This window comes from Carassius gibelio, chromosome A7, assembly GCF_023724105.1.
Source record: "Carassius gibelio isolate Cgi1373 ecotype wild population from Czech Republic chromosome A7, carGib1.2-hapl.c, whole genome shotgun sequence".
In the NCBI taxonomy this organism is placed as follows: domain Eukaryota; kingdom Metazoa; phylum Chordata; class Actinopteri; order Cypriniformes; family Cyprinidae; genus Carassius; species Carassius gibelio.
In genome coordinates, this window is record NC_068377.1 from 35,928,068 (window position 1) to 35,942,057 (window position 13,990).

General features: G+C 37.7%; 1 protein-coding gene across 1 annotated transcript in view; it reads right to left on the reverse strand.

Moving 5' to 3' along the window:
* LOC128017396 (proprotein convertase subtilisin/kexin type 6-like) overlaps positions 1–13,990 on the reverse strand; it is a 57,647-nt gene that overhangs the window by 31,442 nt on the left and 12,215 nt on the right. Inside the window, exons 6-11 of the mRNA XM_052602774.1 lie at positions 13,001–13,089; positions 9,027–9,199; positions 8,034–8,246; positions 3,215–3,315; positions 2,433–2,536; positions 999–1,116 (exon numbers count right to left, since the gene is read on the reverse strand). Of these exons, the coding sequence (XP_052458734.1) occupies positions 999–1,116; positions 2,433–2,536; positions 3,215–3,315; positions 8,034–8,246; positions 9,027–9,199; positions 13,001–13,089 (798 nt within the window). The remainder of the gene's footprint in view (positions 1–998; positions 1,117–2,432; positions 2,537–3,214; positions 3,316–8,033; positions 8,247–9,026; positions 9,200–13,000; positions 13,090–13,990) is intronic.

A 13,990-nucleotide genomic window follows, 5' to 3' on the forward strand; every position in this document is an offset into this window, starting at 1 on the left:
TCACAATCAGGCAGAATTTGTTACAGAGACCCACAGATTCACTTGGGTCACATACAGTATGAGGATGGGTGTCTGGAAATCGATCAGAAGATTAGGGATGTTTTCCACATTATTAAAGTTGTTTTCAACAAATGAGATAAAACAGTAACTCTGGCATGATAGTATATATACGGTTTTATAATGTTGTGTCTTTTGTTTAACACACGTTTTAAAGTATTACTGATGGATCATTCATTTGGGTTTCTACAGGTTTTCTGAAGGTCAGTTTAAGAAAATAAAAGTAGAGAAATATATTTTCCAAATGTAAATGTGTAGAGAGCAGAAAATGAGTTGACTTAGCAACAGTATGAAAATACAACATTCAGCAGATCTCCAATTATGCTTTCGTTCATAACATTTAACTAGAATATGGAAATAACTGATACTGTATATTCTGATCATACTGAAAAAAAAAAAAAAAAAAAATTTTTTTTTCAGTATTTTTGCATTGTTTTCCAGTGCAAAAAGTTTCTTAAATCAAGATACATTGAGAAGCAAAATGACAAGATATGACTTTTTAAGACCCGCAGAAGACCTGGTCATGTGTAATCGCCTTTAAGTTTGCACAAATAGAGAGAAGAAAATATTTAAATGAGATGAAGAACATTTCATTTATTAAATATTAAATTCACTGGAATATTCAGATTAGAAAAACTGTAAAATATTATTACAATTTAAAATAATTGTTTTCTATTTGAATAGGTTTTAAAATGCAGTTTATTCCTGTGATGCAGCGCTGAATCAGCATCATTTCTTCAGTCTTCAGTATCAATGTCGAAAACAGTTGTGCTTTATAAATATATGCTGGAAAATAAGATACTTTTTTTTTTTACATTATAAATGTTGTCACTTTTGTTGTCACTTTTGCATCCTTGATGAATATAATAATTCATTTCTTTCAATGTATTTGAGTAAATCATTGAGTAGAAGCGAGTTATATATATATAGTTTCTCCTCACCGGGTTCTGCGGTCAGAGGTTTTGCTGCAGGTGTGCTGAGGAGGAACGTTTCTCCAATTCTTGGCTTCCACCACCATGGCCTCAGCATCCACCAAACCAAAGCCATACAGATGACTGACTACACCCACAAACACACACACACACACACACACCAAAAGTTAACCAGGTACGGATGTCAAAGACAGCAGAATGTCCAGACTGTCTGAACCAATCTAGATGACATTCATGCTGAAACTGTATTTACTAATAGTGTCACCAGTGTGGTTTTAATGCTGTTGTTGATATCGAGTCCAGGGCTGATATTGCTGATAGGTTATGAAAATATGAAGAACTCATTTTAAGGACAGCAAATAAGAAAAGAAAAATCATTTCACATAAGTAAACTTGCAGCATTTTTTTTTTAAATATATCTTAAAGGAACAGTCCACTATTTTTTAAAATAGGCTCATTTTCCAACTCCCCTAGAGTTAAAGAGAATAGTTTTTGTACACAGTTTTTTAATCCATTCAGCCGATCTCTGGGTCTGGCACTTTTAGCTTAGCTTAGCATAGATCATTAAATCTAGTTAGACCATTAGCATCTTGCTCAGAAATGACCAAAGAGTTAAGATATTTTTCCTGTTTAAATATTGACTCTTCTGTACATTGTGTACTAAGACTGATGGCAAATGAAAAGTTGCAATTTTCGAAAACGGTAAAACTAAGCTGTGTTACTCTAGGGGAGCTGAAAATTTAGCCTATGTTCAAAAAAAGTGGGGTGCTCCTTTAAATTAAGTTTACTTTTCTTAAGCTACTGGCACAGTTTTTCAACATTTTTAACTAAATTTATTCTTGCACAATTTTTCAACGAAGAAAGAAATAATAAAATATTAAAGATACATTCTATGAAATTAAAGGAATACCTCACCAAAAAATGACAATTTCTTTCTTCTGCTGAGCCACTGACTTCCATAGTATATCTTTTTATTTCCATACTACGGGAGTCAACGACTACCGTCAACTGTCTGGTTACCAACAGTCTTCTAAATCTTTATTTTCTCTCAGTATTTTTGTGTTAAATAGAAGAAAGAAACTCATACAGATTTGGAACTTGAGGGTGAGTACATGTACATTTTATTTTTTGGATGAACTATCTCCTTAAGTCTTATTATCTTACACAATAATTAAAATAATAAATAAATATTTCTAAAATAAATTAAAGTTGGTTTATGGATAATTGTGATGTATTCAATTGGAAAACAATAATAAAAAAAAATATATATATATGTGTGTGTGTGTGTGTATATACACATTTTTTTGTATTTTATGCCATGTAAATTAGTGAATCACTCTCATGTATTCTAAAAAACATGACTTATTCCACTAAAAATACAAAAAATACAAAAAAATATGTCAGAAATGTGCGTTTTTGTTTGTTTTTGTTTGTTCTGTTCACCTTTGTGTCCGGCTGCATTAGTTTTCCAGTCACTGGCTTTCAGATGAGCTTGTCTTGACGTCTTCACGAGGAGATGCTGGACATCTCTCCATGTTATCAGAGGACTGAAAGATAACAAGAGAAAGAAAAGAGAGAACTGTTAGCTATTTTATTTGGTTTTGGGAATTGAATAACATTTCTGGTTTGCTTCCTATCTGAGAGGCTCTGTTTGCTAGGGCTTTTGGGACACTAATTCAATTTAGTGCAACAACTGCATCCTGGCAGGTGAGGTAACTTTATCCAAGCTCTGTATGCTTCACGTTGCTTTATTCCACTTCTGCTGTCAGCCGTCTCATGCACAGACAGATACGTGGAAAGACCACGTCAGGACGTTCAACAGAAGCACTAATGTGTGTGTGATACTGCTTAAACAGATGAGTGGTTTTCAAAGCCTGTGGCTAACATTACATCACATTTTGTTCAGCAATATTAAATACACACATCATGCCTCAAATGTAAATATAATTTAATTTCGAGAGTTGAAACCACAATATACACATACATGATTACGCCAAATTAAATTACAGTCCTAAAAGCCTTTACAAGCAGAGAATCTCAGACAGAAAGCAAAACAGAGGAATCCAACTCGAAACCGCATTCAATTTTGATTTCCTTTGTTTTACTGATAAAAAAAAAAAGCTTAGCAAAAATGAACATAAAGAAGCAGTGCAGCTTCCTGCATCTGTTTTATGGAAAAATGATGTCAAACTGTGGAAAGTGATGTAGAGGAGCAGAAAACTGACTTTGCCTCCAGAGCGAGAGCGATGACACCCGCCACCATCGGTGCAGACACGGAGGTGCCTGTGTGTCCTTCTGTACATCTCTGACGCAGATCCGTGGTCACCTGGAGCCAGAAACACACAAATACAGAGCGCTCGAGTTAATAACTTCAGTTTACTGTACATGCAGCATAGTGAACAAATGGTACGGCTGGTCTGCTAGGTTTGTTTGTCTTCTGTTTAGGCAAAGTCCTCCTCAATAAAATTACAATTTCTTCACCCTTAGGCCATCAAAGATGTTAATGACATTTGGAGAAATGTAATGTGAATGGGTGCCGCCAGAAAGAGTCCAAACAGCTGATAAAAACATCACAATAATCCACAAGTAATCCACATCACTGCAGTCCATCAGTTAATGTCTTGAAGCAAAAGGCTGTGTGTTTGTAAGAAACAAAATCCATCATAAAGATGTTTTAAACGTCTATAATCAATAACAACGCTTCCTCCATTAAAAAAGTCCATCCCCTATCGTCCTCTCACGTCAAAACCCATCCACATATTTGCGTTTGAACTGTTTTGGCTTATAAAAGGTGCTCGATCTGTGCCTATTTCTCTCCCGATTCAGATAAGATAACTTTTCACTGGAAATAGGCTAATTTATTGATAAAGAAATCCAATTTAGCCAGAATCAAGTGTTTGGACTCTCATTCTGACGGCACCCATTCACTGCAGAGGATCCATTGGTGAGCAAGTGATGTAATGCTACATTTCTCCAAATCTGATGAAGAAACAAACTCATCTACATCTTGGATGATCTGAGGGTGGGTAAATTATGGGTGAACTATTCCTTCAGTAAATGCCTCTAGCTGTAAGGATCATCCAGTTTCAAAACCTGTGAGCATGCAAGTATATGCTTCTGTTTTTTTTTTGATAAACAGTGGGTCACCCATAGAGCTGCTCTGGTAGCTGCAGGCAGAGAGATCGAGCACTCGAGTGTGTCTTCAGTCAAACATGAGCTTGATTACACTGGCGTTTCTCAAAAGGACAAACACGAATAGGGTCAGTGCCACCGATGGGGTCCCGAGGAAGATGCTGGGATTGGAGACACATGCTTTCATCCAAATGTGTTTGTGTGTTCGTTAGGAAATAAACAAGACAATACTAGAATTTTTAAATGAAGACGTGAGAAAAATATGAACAGACTTCTCATTAACCACTTCATCTGTATGTTTAAGGGAATTTAAGAGGTTTTTAAGAAAGCAAATAAAATAAAAAAAAAGAAATTTAAACTTAGAAATTTTTTATTTCTTTATTTCTTAATCACTTGTTATGATAATTGTATATATATATATATATATATATATATATATATATATATATATTGTGACGAGTCAGCTGCCTCCTCCCTGATTGTCACCGGCACCCCGTCCTAAATCGCCGCCCTTCACCAGGCTCCCGACTGGAGTGGGTGTGTGAGAGGAGGGGCGCTGGACGAGTCAGGGCTGGCGGCGTGTGATGGGGCACACCTGAAGGAAGTGGAGCCTCATTACCGCCGCTGTTTAAAAGCCCAACGCGCCTCTCCTCAGGAGACCGGTCTCTTCCCCGTGCATGCACACTGGTGTCCTCGTGGGTCCAGGAAGGGTGCGTTGAGGGACTCCCGCGCCACCAAGACGTGAGCTGCCGGACCCGCGATCCGGAAGGGAACCGCACCCGTATACACGGCCGACGGGCCAGGATGCCGGGCCGTCCATCCCCTACCAGCGCCGCGGCCGACGAGAGAGATGTGGCCGCTAGATGAAGCCGCCGCCCCTCGCGCCCCGGACCAAGGAGGGGAGCGCGTGCGGCCGCCGGACTCCGCCCCTTACCTGGACCCTTCCTCGATGAACACTGCCCGACCTACACAAATCCCGCAGCACGACGAGGACACCAGATTCCCTGTTATTTTGGACACTTTCCCCCTTTGGCCACTTTTATTCCCTTTGTTTTATGATTTCTGTTAATAAAAGCCTCTCCGAGGCCTGACGCCACGCCCACTGTGTCTGTCTTGTGCTCCTCCCGTGACACTGGTGGAGAATGCGGGCAGGCGGAGCCTAGACAGCGCAGTTGGGAAACGTCTGGTGACGTCACTCCCTCTCGCTTGCAAACGTTCGTGAGAACCCAGACTGGGACGGAGGAAAACTGGGGACAGCCTCCCAGCCACACAAGGGGTAAGTGACTTTTCCATTGTCATTTTGCCCGGTGGTTGGTTGAGGCTGTCACTAAAACCCGGTTTCTCTGTCCCTGTTCTGGTGCGCTGCGAGAGGGAGGACCGCCCGGAGAGGAAGCCCCGCCCACTCCGACCGTTTGGAGCCTGGTTGAGGATGGTAGCACTCCCGTGTGGGTGGCGCCCTGGGGACGGGGATGTCGCTTGGGAGGGGGAATGTGACGAGTCAGCTGCCTCCTCCCTGATTGTCACCGGCACCCCGTCCTAAATCGCCGCCCTTCACCAGGCTCCCGACTGGAGTGGGTGTGTGAGAGGAGGGGCGCTGGACGAGTCAGGGCTGGCGGCGTGTGATGGGGCACACCTGAAGGAAGTGGAGCCTCATTACCGCCGCTGTTTAAAAGCCCAACGCGCCTCTCCTCAGGAGACCGGTCTCTTCCCCGTGCATGCACACTGGTGTCCTCGTGGGTCCAGGAAGGGTGCGTTGAGGGACTCCCGCGCCACCAAGACGTGAGCTGCCGGACCCGCGATCCGGAAGGGAACCGCACCCGTATACACGGCCGACGGGCCAGGATGCCGGGCCGTCCATCCCCTACCAGCGCCGCGGCCGACGAGAGAGATGTGGCCGCTAGATGAAGCCGCCGCCCCTCGCGCCCCGGACCAAGGAGGGGAGCGCGTGCGGCCGCCGGACTCCGCCCCTTACCTGGACCCTTCCTCGATGAACACTGCCCGACCTACACAAATCCCGCAGCACGACGAGGACACCAGATTCCCTGTTATTTTGGACACTTTCCCCCTTTGGCCACTTTTATTCCCTTTGTTTTATGATTTCTGTTAATAAAAGCCTCTCCGAGGCCTGACGCCACGCCCACTGTGTCTGTCTTGTGCTCCTCCCGTGACTATATATATATATATATATATATATATATATATATATATATATATATTGCTTATCTAACAAAAACATTACATTTAAAAAAACAGTAACATGCATTAAGATTTTTAATCCGTGCAATAGAAATAAAAAATACTTATTATTAATACTTACATCAAAATATTTATTATTACTAAAAAGTGTTTTGACACTGAACAAATTTCATGTGTCAGAAGAGAAAAAGAATCCTGTCATATGTAAATCAGCCACTGTATTAAGCCCTCAACTATTATCCAAACACTGTAAAAAAAAGTGAAACCCGCAGTAGTCTTTAAGAATAATGTCATAATCTGCACTAATGGAAGAGAAAGCAAAAAAAACCCTCGTGATTGCACCCTGCGGTTTTCTCAATGTCTGGGTGCCAGACCAAACATTTAGCCCCAGTCTTTTTTCCAACCGTCTCATTTCATCAATAGATATTTTAACAACAAGAGCTCAGCTGTGTTTGCAGGATGAGCAACGGGATCTACAGGAGCTACAGAAGAGTTTTGGCAGATGGCTATTTCCCAACCCTTTTTACACCCATAAGGCAAAGAAAACCCATTTGAATGCTTATAAATCTAATAGCACATCTATTGGACAAATACTTAGGGTTAAAAAGGGACGAGGGAAGAAATGAAGGACAATGTGTCACAGAAATAACTGAGATGGTTTGTAGGACACAATAGGTGGCATCAGATGACCCAATAAAGCAGAGAACATACTAAGACGAGGACAAAAGGTTGAGTAGATGACAGATGGAGAAGACAAATGGAGTACACAGAGATACACGCTTATAAGGGACATATCTTGGAAAACGAGATTTTCCTTTGCTCTTTCGAAATGAGAAAATCTCAATCTGTTCTGATGCATCTCAACCGGTTTTGCTCCAGGGCACAGGAAGCATCACAATAGAGCAGCAAAATATAATTGAGTTGCAATGTTTTACTGATAGCCATGAGATGCACAAGCCCAAGTGAAATACTAACGTGAAAGAGGCTAAATGTGACCCTGGAGCACAAAACCTGTCTTAAATTGCTGGGGTATATTTGTAGCAATAGCCAAAAAAACATTGTTATGGGTCAAAAATATACTTTTTTTTTTTTAATTCCAAAAGTCATTAGGATATGAAGTAAAGATCTTATTCCATGAAGATCCATGTAAATGTCCTACCGTAAATATATCAAAACTTAATTTTTGATTAGTAATATGCATTGCTAAGAATTCATTTGAACAACTTTAAAGGCGATTTTCTAAGTATTTAGATTTTTTTGCAAACTCAGATTGCAGATTTTCAAATAGTTGTATCTCGGCCAAATATTGTCCGATCCTAACAAACAATACATTAATGAAAAGTTTAATTATTTAGCTTTCAGATGATGTATAAATTTCAATATTAAAAAATTGACACTTAAGACTGTTTTTTTTTACTTTCCATTCATTAAAAAGATTTGTCATGGTATCCACAAAAATATGAAGCAGCACGACTGTTTTCAACATTGATAATGATCAGAAATGTTTCTTGAGCAGCAAACCAGTTTATCAGAATGATTTCTGAAGATCATGAGACTCTGAAGACTGAATTAATGATGCTGAAAATTCAGCTTTGATCACAGGAATAAATTACATTTTACAATATATTCATATAGAAAACTTCAGTGACATTACAAGAGGACTCCAGGAACAAAGTCTTTCTTGTGCTGGTGTAACAGACGTCTATGTGACTTAACTATTTTGCGGTCGTAGACCTCTCCGCTGCTGTACGTGGTGGCGAGGGTGGAGGAACACACCTCCAGGTACCAGGGCTTGTTGCCGTTTTCAGTGCTGCTGCTGACGGAGATGGTGTAGATGCTGTTGGTGTAGCCGTCGCAGGAGCAGTGATCGCCCTGTCGGCCCCCGTTACCAGACGCCCAAACAAAGATGGAGCCCAGACCCTTCCGGCCCTGCAGACACACATGAAGGAAATATGAAGCTATACAAATATAAATGAAAACATGCAATTGTGTATACAGCGTTAATTTTGTATTTTTATTTACTATTAATATTTTGAAATAGTTTGTATTTTTCTATTTACAGTTTTCATTTTAATTTCAAATAAAATTATATGTTTTTGTAATTTTATTATTATCATTGTTTTTAAATGTTATTGATTTAGTTTTTAATATTTCTATTGACATTTTTTATATATTTTAGTTTTAGTAAATGTATCACTTCCATTTGATCTAAATGTATTTTTTTTAATCGTTAAATTTTTAAAATCATTAAAATATCAACCAAAAAAAATAAATAAAAATTGTTCTTATTACTGAAAATAACAACACTGCCTCTAGCCGACAGATCACTTTTGCAAAAAAAAAAAAAAGAGGAAGACAAATAACTAGTAGATATTCAGACAAAACTTGTTTTGAATTAATTTTCTAAATATTTAAGCAACTACATTTTGGGAAAACAATCATTAAAACATGGTTAGATTACATTTTACAACATTTCATGTTGAATTTCATACAAAAATAACAATATTATGATTTTTCACTGTTACAGTGATAAAAAAATACCATAGAGACCAGACCTAGACAAAACCATCATAACATACTAGTCCAGATCAGCTTTAGGCAGCATCTTTGAACTTCCCTTCAAATGTCATGATTTCAATTTAGTCTTAAATTTAACAGCCCTGACAACGATGAGAATTTCATGTTCATGTGTGAGTTTGAGACAGCAACCTTTTTAATTCCCAGCTCAAAGGCTTGTTTGGCCAGAGGCCCCGGCCCGTCCACGGTCTTCCCGTCATCGTCCGGGCCCCAGCTGGCACTGTAAATGTCGATGTAGTCTGGCCTTATTCCCAGAGACTTGGCCTCTACCACATCAGTCACGTCTCCATCAAGCATTCGGACACCTTCGAGAAATAGTTCATCCAAAAAAAAAAAAAAATGCAAAAATAAAGTCATTGTATAATCAACCCAATGTCGTTCCAAACCTGTATTATTTTCTTTTCTCTGAAACTCAAATTTTAGGAATAATGTCCAGGCTTGCATGCAGCATAAACAGATGGTGGTTTACACTGCCAAGACACAAAATGCACAAGGAAAGTGCCATGAAAGTAGTCTCTTGGACTATATTTCAAGTGTCAGTTAGCCATATGAAAATTTTGTGTGAGCTGAATTTTTTAACAGTTTTTATGCAACGGAGCAAATGGAGAGTGACACACAAAGCCAGACAGAATCATATGCCATATGTTTGTTAACACAAGTATTCAATGCTGATAGTATTTCAAATTAGTAAATTATGTCCATAATACTTCTCTGTATAGTTATTGTACATATTGTAGACCTTGTATATTCTGTACTTAATGCTTATTGCTCTTCTGGTTAGATGCTAACTGCATTTTGTTGCCTCGTACCTTACATGTGCAGTTACAATAAAGTTGAATCTAATCTATTCTAATAACTTCAGAGAATAGTTGGTACAAAACCGGTGATATCTATGCAAGTCATTAAGCTGAAAATGATTTATTATACTTGTAAGGTTTATTTTGAAACTATTTTCATTCAGAAATTGCTAGTAAATTTCTCAAATACCTACAAAAAATGGGAAGTAACTACCGAAGCTTGTTTCCACCATGGGATAATTCTTTTTTTTTTTACTTGCAATTCTAATCTAAGTTTTATTTATCAATTCAGACTTGCTTTCTTGCAATTCTAAGAAAAAAACAACAACAACTGTGAGATATAAATGAAGAATTAAGAAACATTAACTTGTAACTGTGGGGTTATAACTATCAATTCTAAAAAATAAACTCACAATTCTAAGAAGAAATTTAAAATTACATTTTTATATTTATTAATCAGTAAATAAAAACAATAAAATAATTACTTGGCATTCTGCCTTTTTTTCTTGGGAATTGAAAAAGATTTGTGAAATATATATAAAAACAATTGCAAGGAAAAATGTGAATTGTGAAATTAAAAAAAGAGTCACAATTACTTTTTTATTTTATTTTTATTTCATGGCAGAAACTGGCTTCCATAAGTAACACATTAAAATTAATGTGAAGAAGATCCTATGGGTGAAGCACCAGTGGGCGGAGTCAAAAACAGAAAAACAAAACAAAAACATTCAGACACAGAATACACATTTCAAAGTAAAATTATGTTTTTAAGTGAAACAACAATGTGAACTTAGCACGTTTCCTAAATATCTGCAAAAAATGTTATGGTATGTTTATGCTTTATCACAATCAAAACAAATAAATAAAAAATGACATACAGCGACTTTTTAAGACTTTCTAAGCACCCGCTGAAACCCTGTTAAGGGCACAATGATGAAAGTTAGGGTTCAGCTAAAGGAAATGAGCAGGCAAAATGAATAAGCTTAATTCAGAAAGTCCATAAGAGGTTCCTGCCATAATATAATAACAAACATGTGTGTTTGTTTTCCTGTGTGCTCAGATTAAGACTAGAATAGATCCTGACTGTATAGTGTCAGACGCTGTGTGCGTGTTTTATTATTTCTAACACCATATGCTCAGTATCACTCAGTACGTGACAGAGTTTTCCTTCCTTGAAACACCTCTGAGGAGGTTCAACACTTCTCTATCATTCCTCTCACTTCTAACAAGCTGCGTTACACCTCAAACTGATTTCTCGACTTCTCATACATCGCCGAGTAAACACTTTTCTGAACCGCAGAGCAGAAGAACTAATCATTTCTACATTTCTAATTATGGTTAAGGGACATGAAGTTTTACATAGCAGCCAAAGCCAGGCCGCTTAGATTAGAAATGTCATTAGAAGGCGATGAAGTCATTGGCTTGAATCTGACACGTATTAGCTTTGGCGGCGTTTCAGTGATTAGGCAGGGGGGAGAAAACATCAACTGTTGAGCCAAAAGACCTAAAGCATGTCTTTCGTTGGGCTAATCTGTCTGTATCAGGTTTGGGAAAATTACCAACTCTCTTTCAAACATAACTCTTAAAAGGAATATCTCGCTGACAGGACTTTACAGTTGAGATATATAACGAGATGTGCAGCCAACATTTCGATTGAGGAACAAGTCTCCTTGTATTCTTCAAAATGTGGTTATTATTGGCGTTTAACCCTTTAATCCTCAGGTCATGCAGAGAACAGACTTCAGGTGATGCCAAAAAGTTTCTAATCCAGTCAACAAACACTATCCATGTATACAATAAACACAACTAATGATTATTTAATTTGATTAATAAAAAAAAAAAAAAAATGCATCTCCAGTGTTGTCCTCCAAACAATGTGTAAATTTAAGGTTATGAAAAAATAAGTTATTATATCCATGTAGACTATACTTATATATAGCCTTACATTACCAAAAACAACATCTGGTCTGAAGCTTAAATGACTATTAAAAATTATACTTATAATATAAGCCTATAATGTAAGTTTTGCACTTAGGAATACATGTCTTAAGCACTATAAAAACAGATGTGTCTGTCAACTGCAAGCTTAGAAAATTGTTTTTAGCTATAAATATAAAGCATGTCTCTTGTTCACGATAACTTGATTCATGCACCTTTCTTCATTTGTTATTCTGTAAATCAAAAGGCAGATGTTTTTTTTTTTTATCACAGAGCACGCAGATCTTATTAATTGCTAAGCAAATTCATTGTGTTATCAGATTAATGGAGTACGTTTTACATTTGAAAAGAAAATCAATTTCAGTCTTGCTACTTCAAAATTGTACATTTAATTCTTTGTGTTACTTGACGTTTCTTTTGTAATTCTGAAACTTACTAGCAATTCCTGAGTGAAAATTTGTTGTACAGTTTTTTTAGTGTAGTAAATAAACACCGCTGTCCTGTTCTATTTTATGAGAAACAATAGGACAGTTTTAAAGCTTTAAAAATGTAAACAAATCAAATACGTATTTATGCAAGCAGCATTAAGAAGCAAGATACAGAAGGGGTTTAATACACTTCACTAAAGTGGGATGTTATGGATGTGGGATTGTTGTGGATTAAAAAATGTTGAAAAATGTTGAAGTAGTGGGTTATGAAATCACTCAAGTCTTTCAAAACTTTCCTTCAGACTGCTGCCACAGTCTCCAATGCGTAAATGAATGCAAGCAAATGAATTCAACTCTTGCTTGGCTCCTAATAAACAGACTTGCATGTGCAGCCCTATCCTCACGGTTGCTAAACTTTATGCATTTGGCATATGGTGCAACTGGAACAAAACTGACAGAAACCCCCTGCCAAGTCTGAGCAAAGGATGCATTTGTCAGTCCTGCCACCTGTGTGTACAATAAATAAATATTCACATCCTTCAGCGCAGCTGCGGGCCTGAACAAAACGGACCCAGATGGCTGATGGCATATCATGAAATCCGCTTTTTGATTAAAAATGATCGGCCTTTTCATTGGATTAATTGCTTACGAGCACATGAATGTCGGGCGGTTCGCTGTCCACTAAATGAATGACCTCTCCAAGCAGAGGCGGACAGGAGCGCAGGCATCTCGTCACTTTAATCCTGTGCACACATGCAGAATAATCCTGTTTTATCTGCTCCGACTGTGTCTGAAACCTGTTGCTAAATCAGGGTTTATACACTTGCGGCAATTGGTCAGTTTTTTTGCTGATCTGTGTGTGTGCTAAGTGTCAGGGGTGGCGGGTCTCAAACTGAAATAGCATCTGACATTTCTGAAAGAAAGCTGACCGTAAACAGACTACCTCCTATGCGGGCGTTGTAGGCTATACCCACAATGCAGTGCGAGTTGTTGGCCACAGCAGCGACTTCACCTGCGCATCGTGTCCCGTGCCTGAAAAGAAAAGAAAATGCAATTATAATTCAAACAAAGATCTAATATTTGAGATATTTTAGTGTGTCTGACTCTGAGCCTGAGTTTGAGTCTTTCTTTTCTATTAGCTGCTTATTTTATTCTGACCTCTTCACACGGTTAATTAAAACTGTAAAAAATCTAAACAAAGAAAAGTAAGAAACTGCCTCTGATTTAAGCCATAGTGATTTGCCTCATTGTGAACAGCTTACGGTTGGTAAGATCTTTTATGTTTTTTGAAAATATCTTATGCTCACCAAGCCTGCACTTATTTGATTAAAAATACACACTGTATTCTTAATAATACAATATTCTAACATTTTACAGTCAGGGTTTTTATAGTTAAGTAAAACTTTTTTTTTTAAATGACAAGGCAACAAAAAACTAAAACTGATCTACAAAGTAGTAAAAGCTATACAGAAATATTAAAACTAATTAAAAAGAGAAAAAAGAAAATGAAAAAAAAAACTACTAATATTAGATATTATAAATATATCTCAAGGATACTAAATGACGTTGTTTGAAATATTGTGAAACAATTTGATATCACTAATAAATATATACATATATGCTCATAATGACTGATTTTTTTTAAATGCATTCGATGAAAAATACAGTAAAAAAAGTATTACAACAGTTCAAAATAACCGTTTTCTATTTTAACATATTGTAAAATGTAATTTATTACTTTGATACAAAGCTGATTTTTGTCTCAGTGTCACATGATCTTGTATTAACAAAGTAAAGAAGGTGAACTTTGTTTCCTTTTCAGAAACCAAAAGCGAAAACTGTTTCTGAAGACACATTTTAAAGCTCATGCGAGTCAATCCTCTGTCCACCCCTGTCACTGTGGATCCAGGAGCGCTGCCAGCTGCTTTAGAAA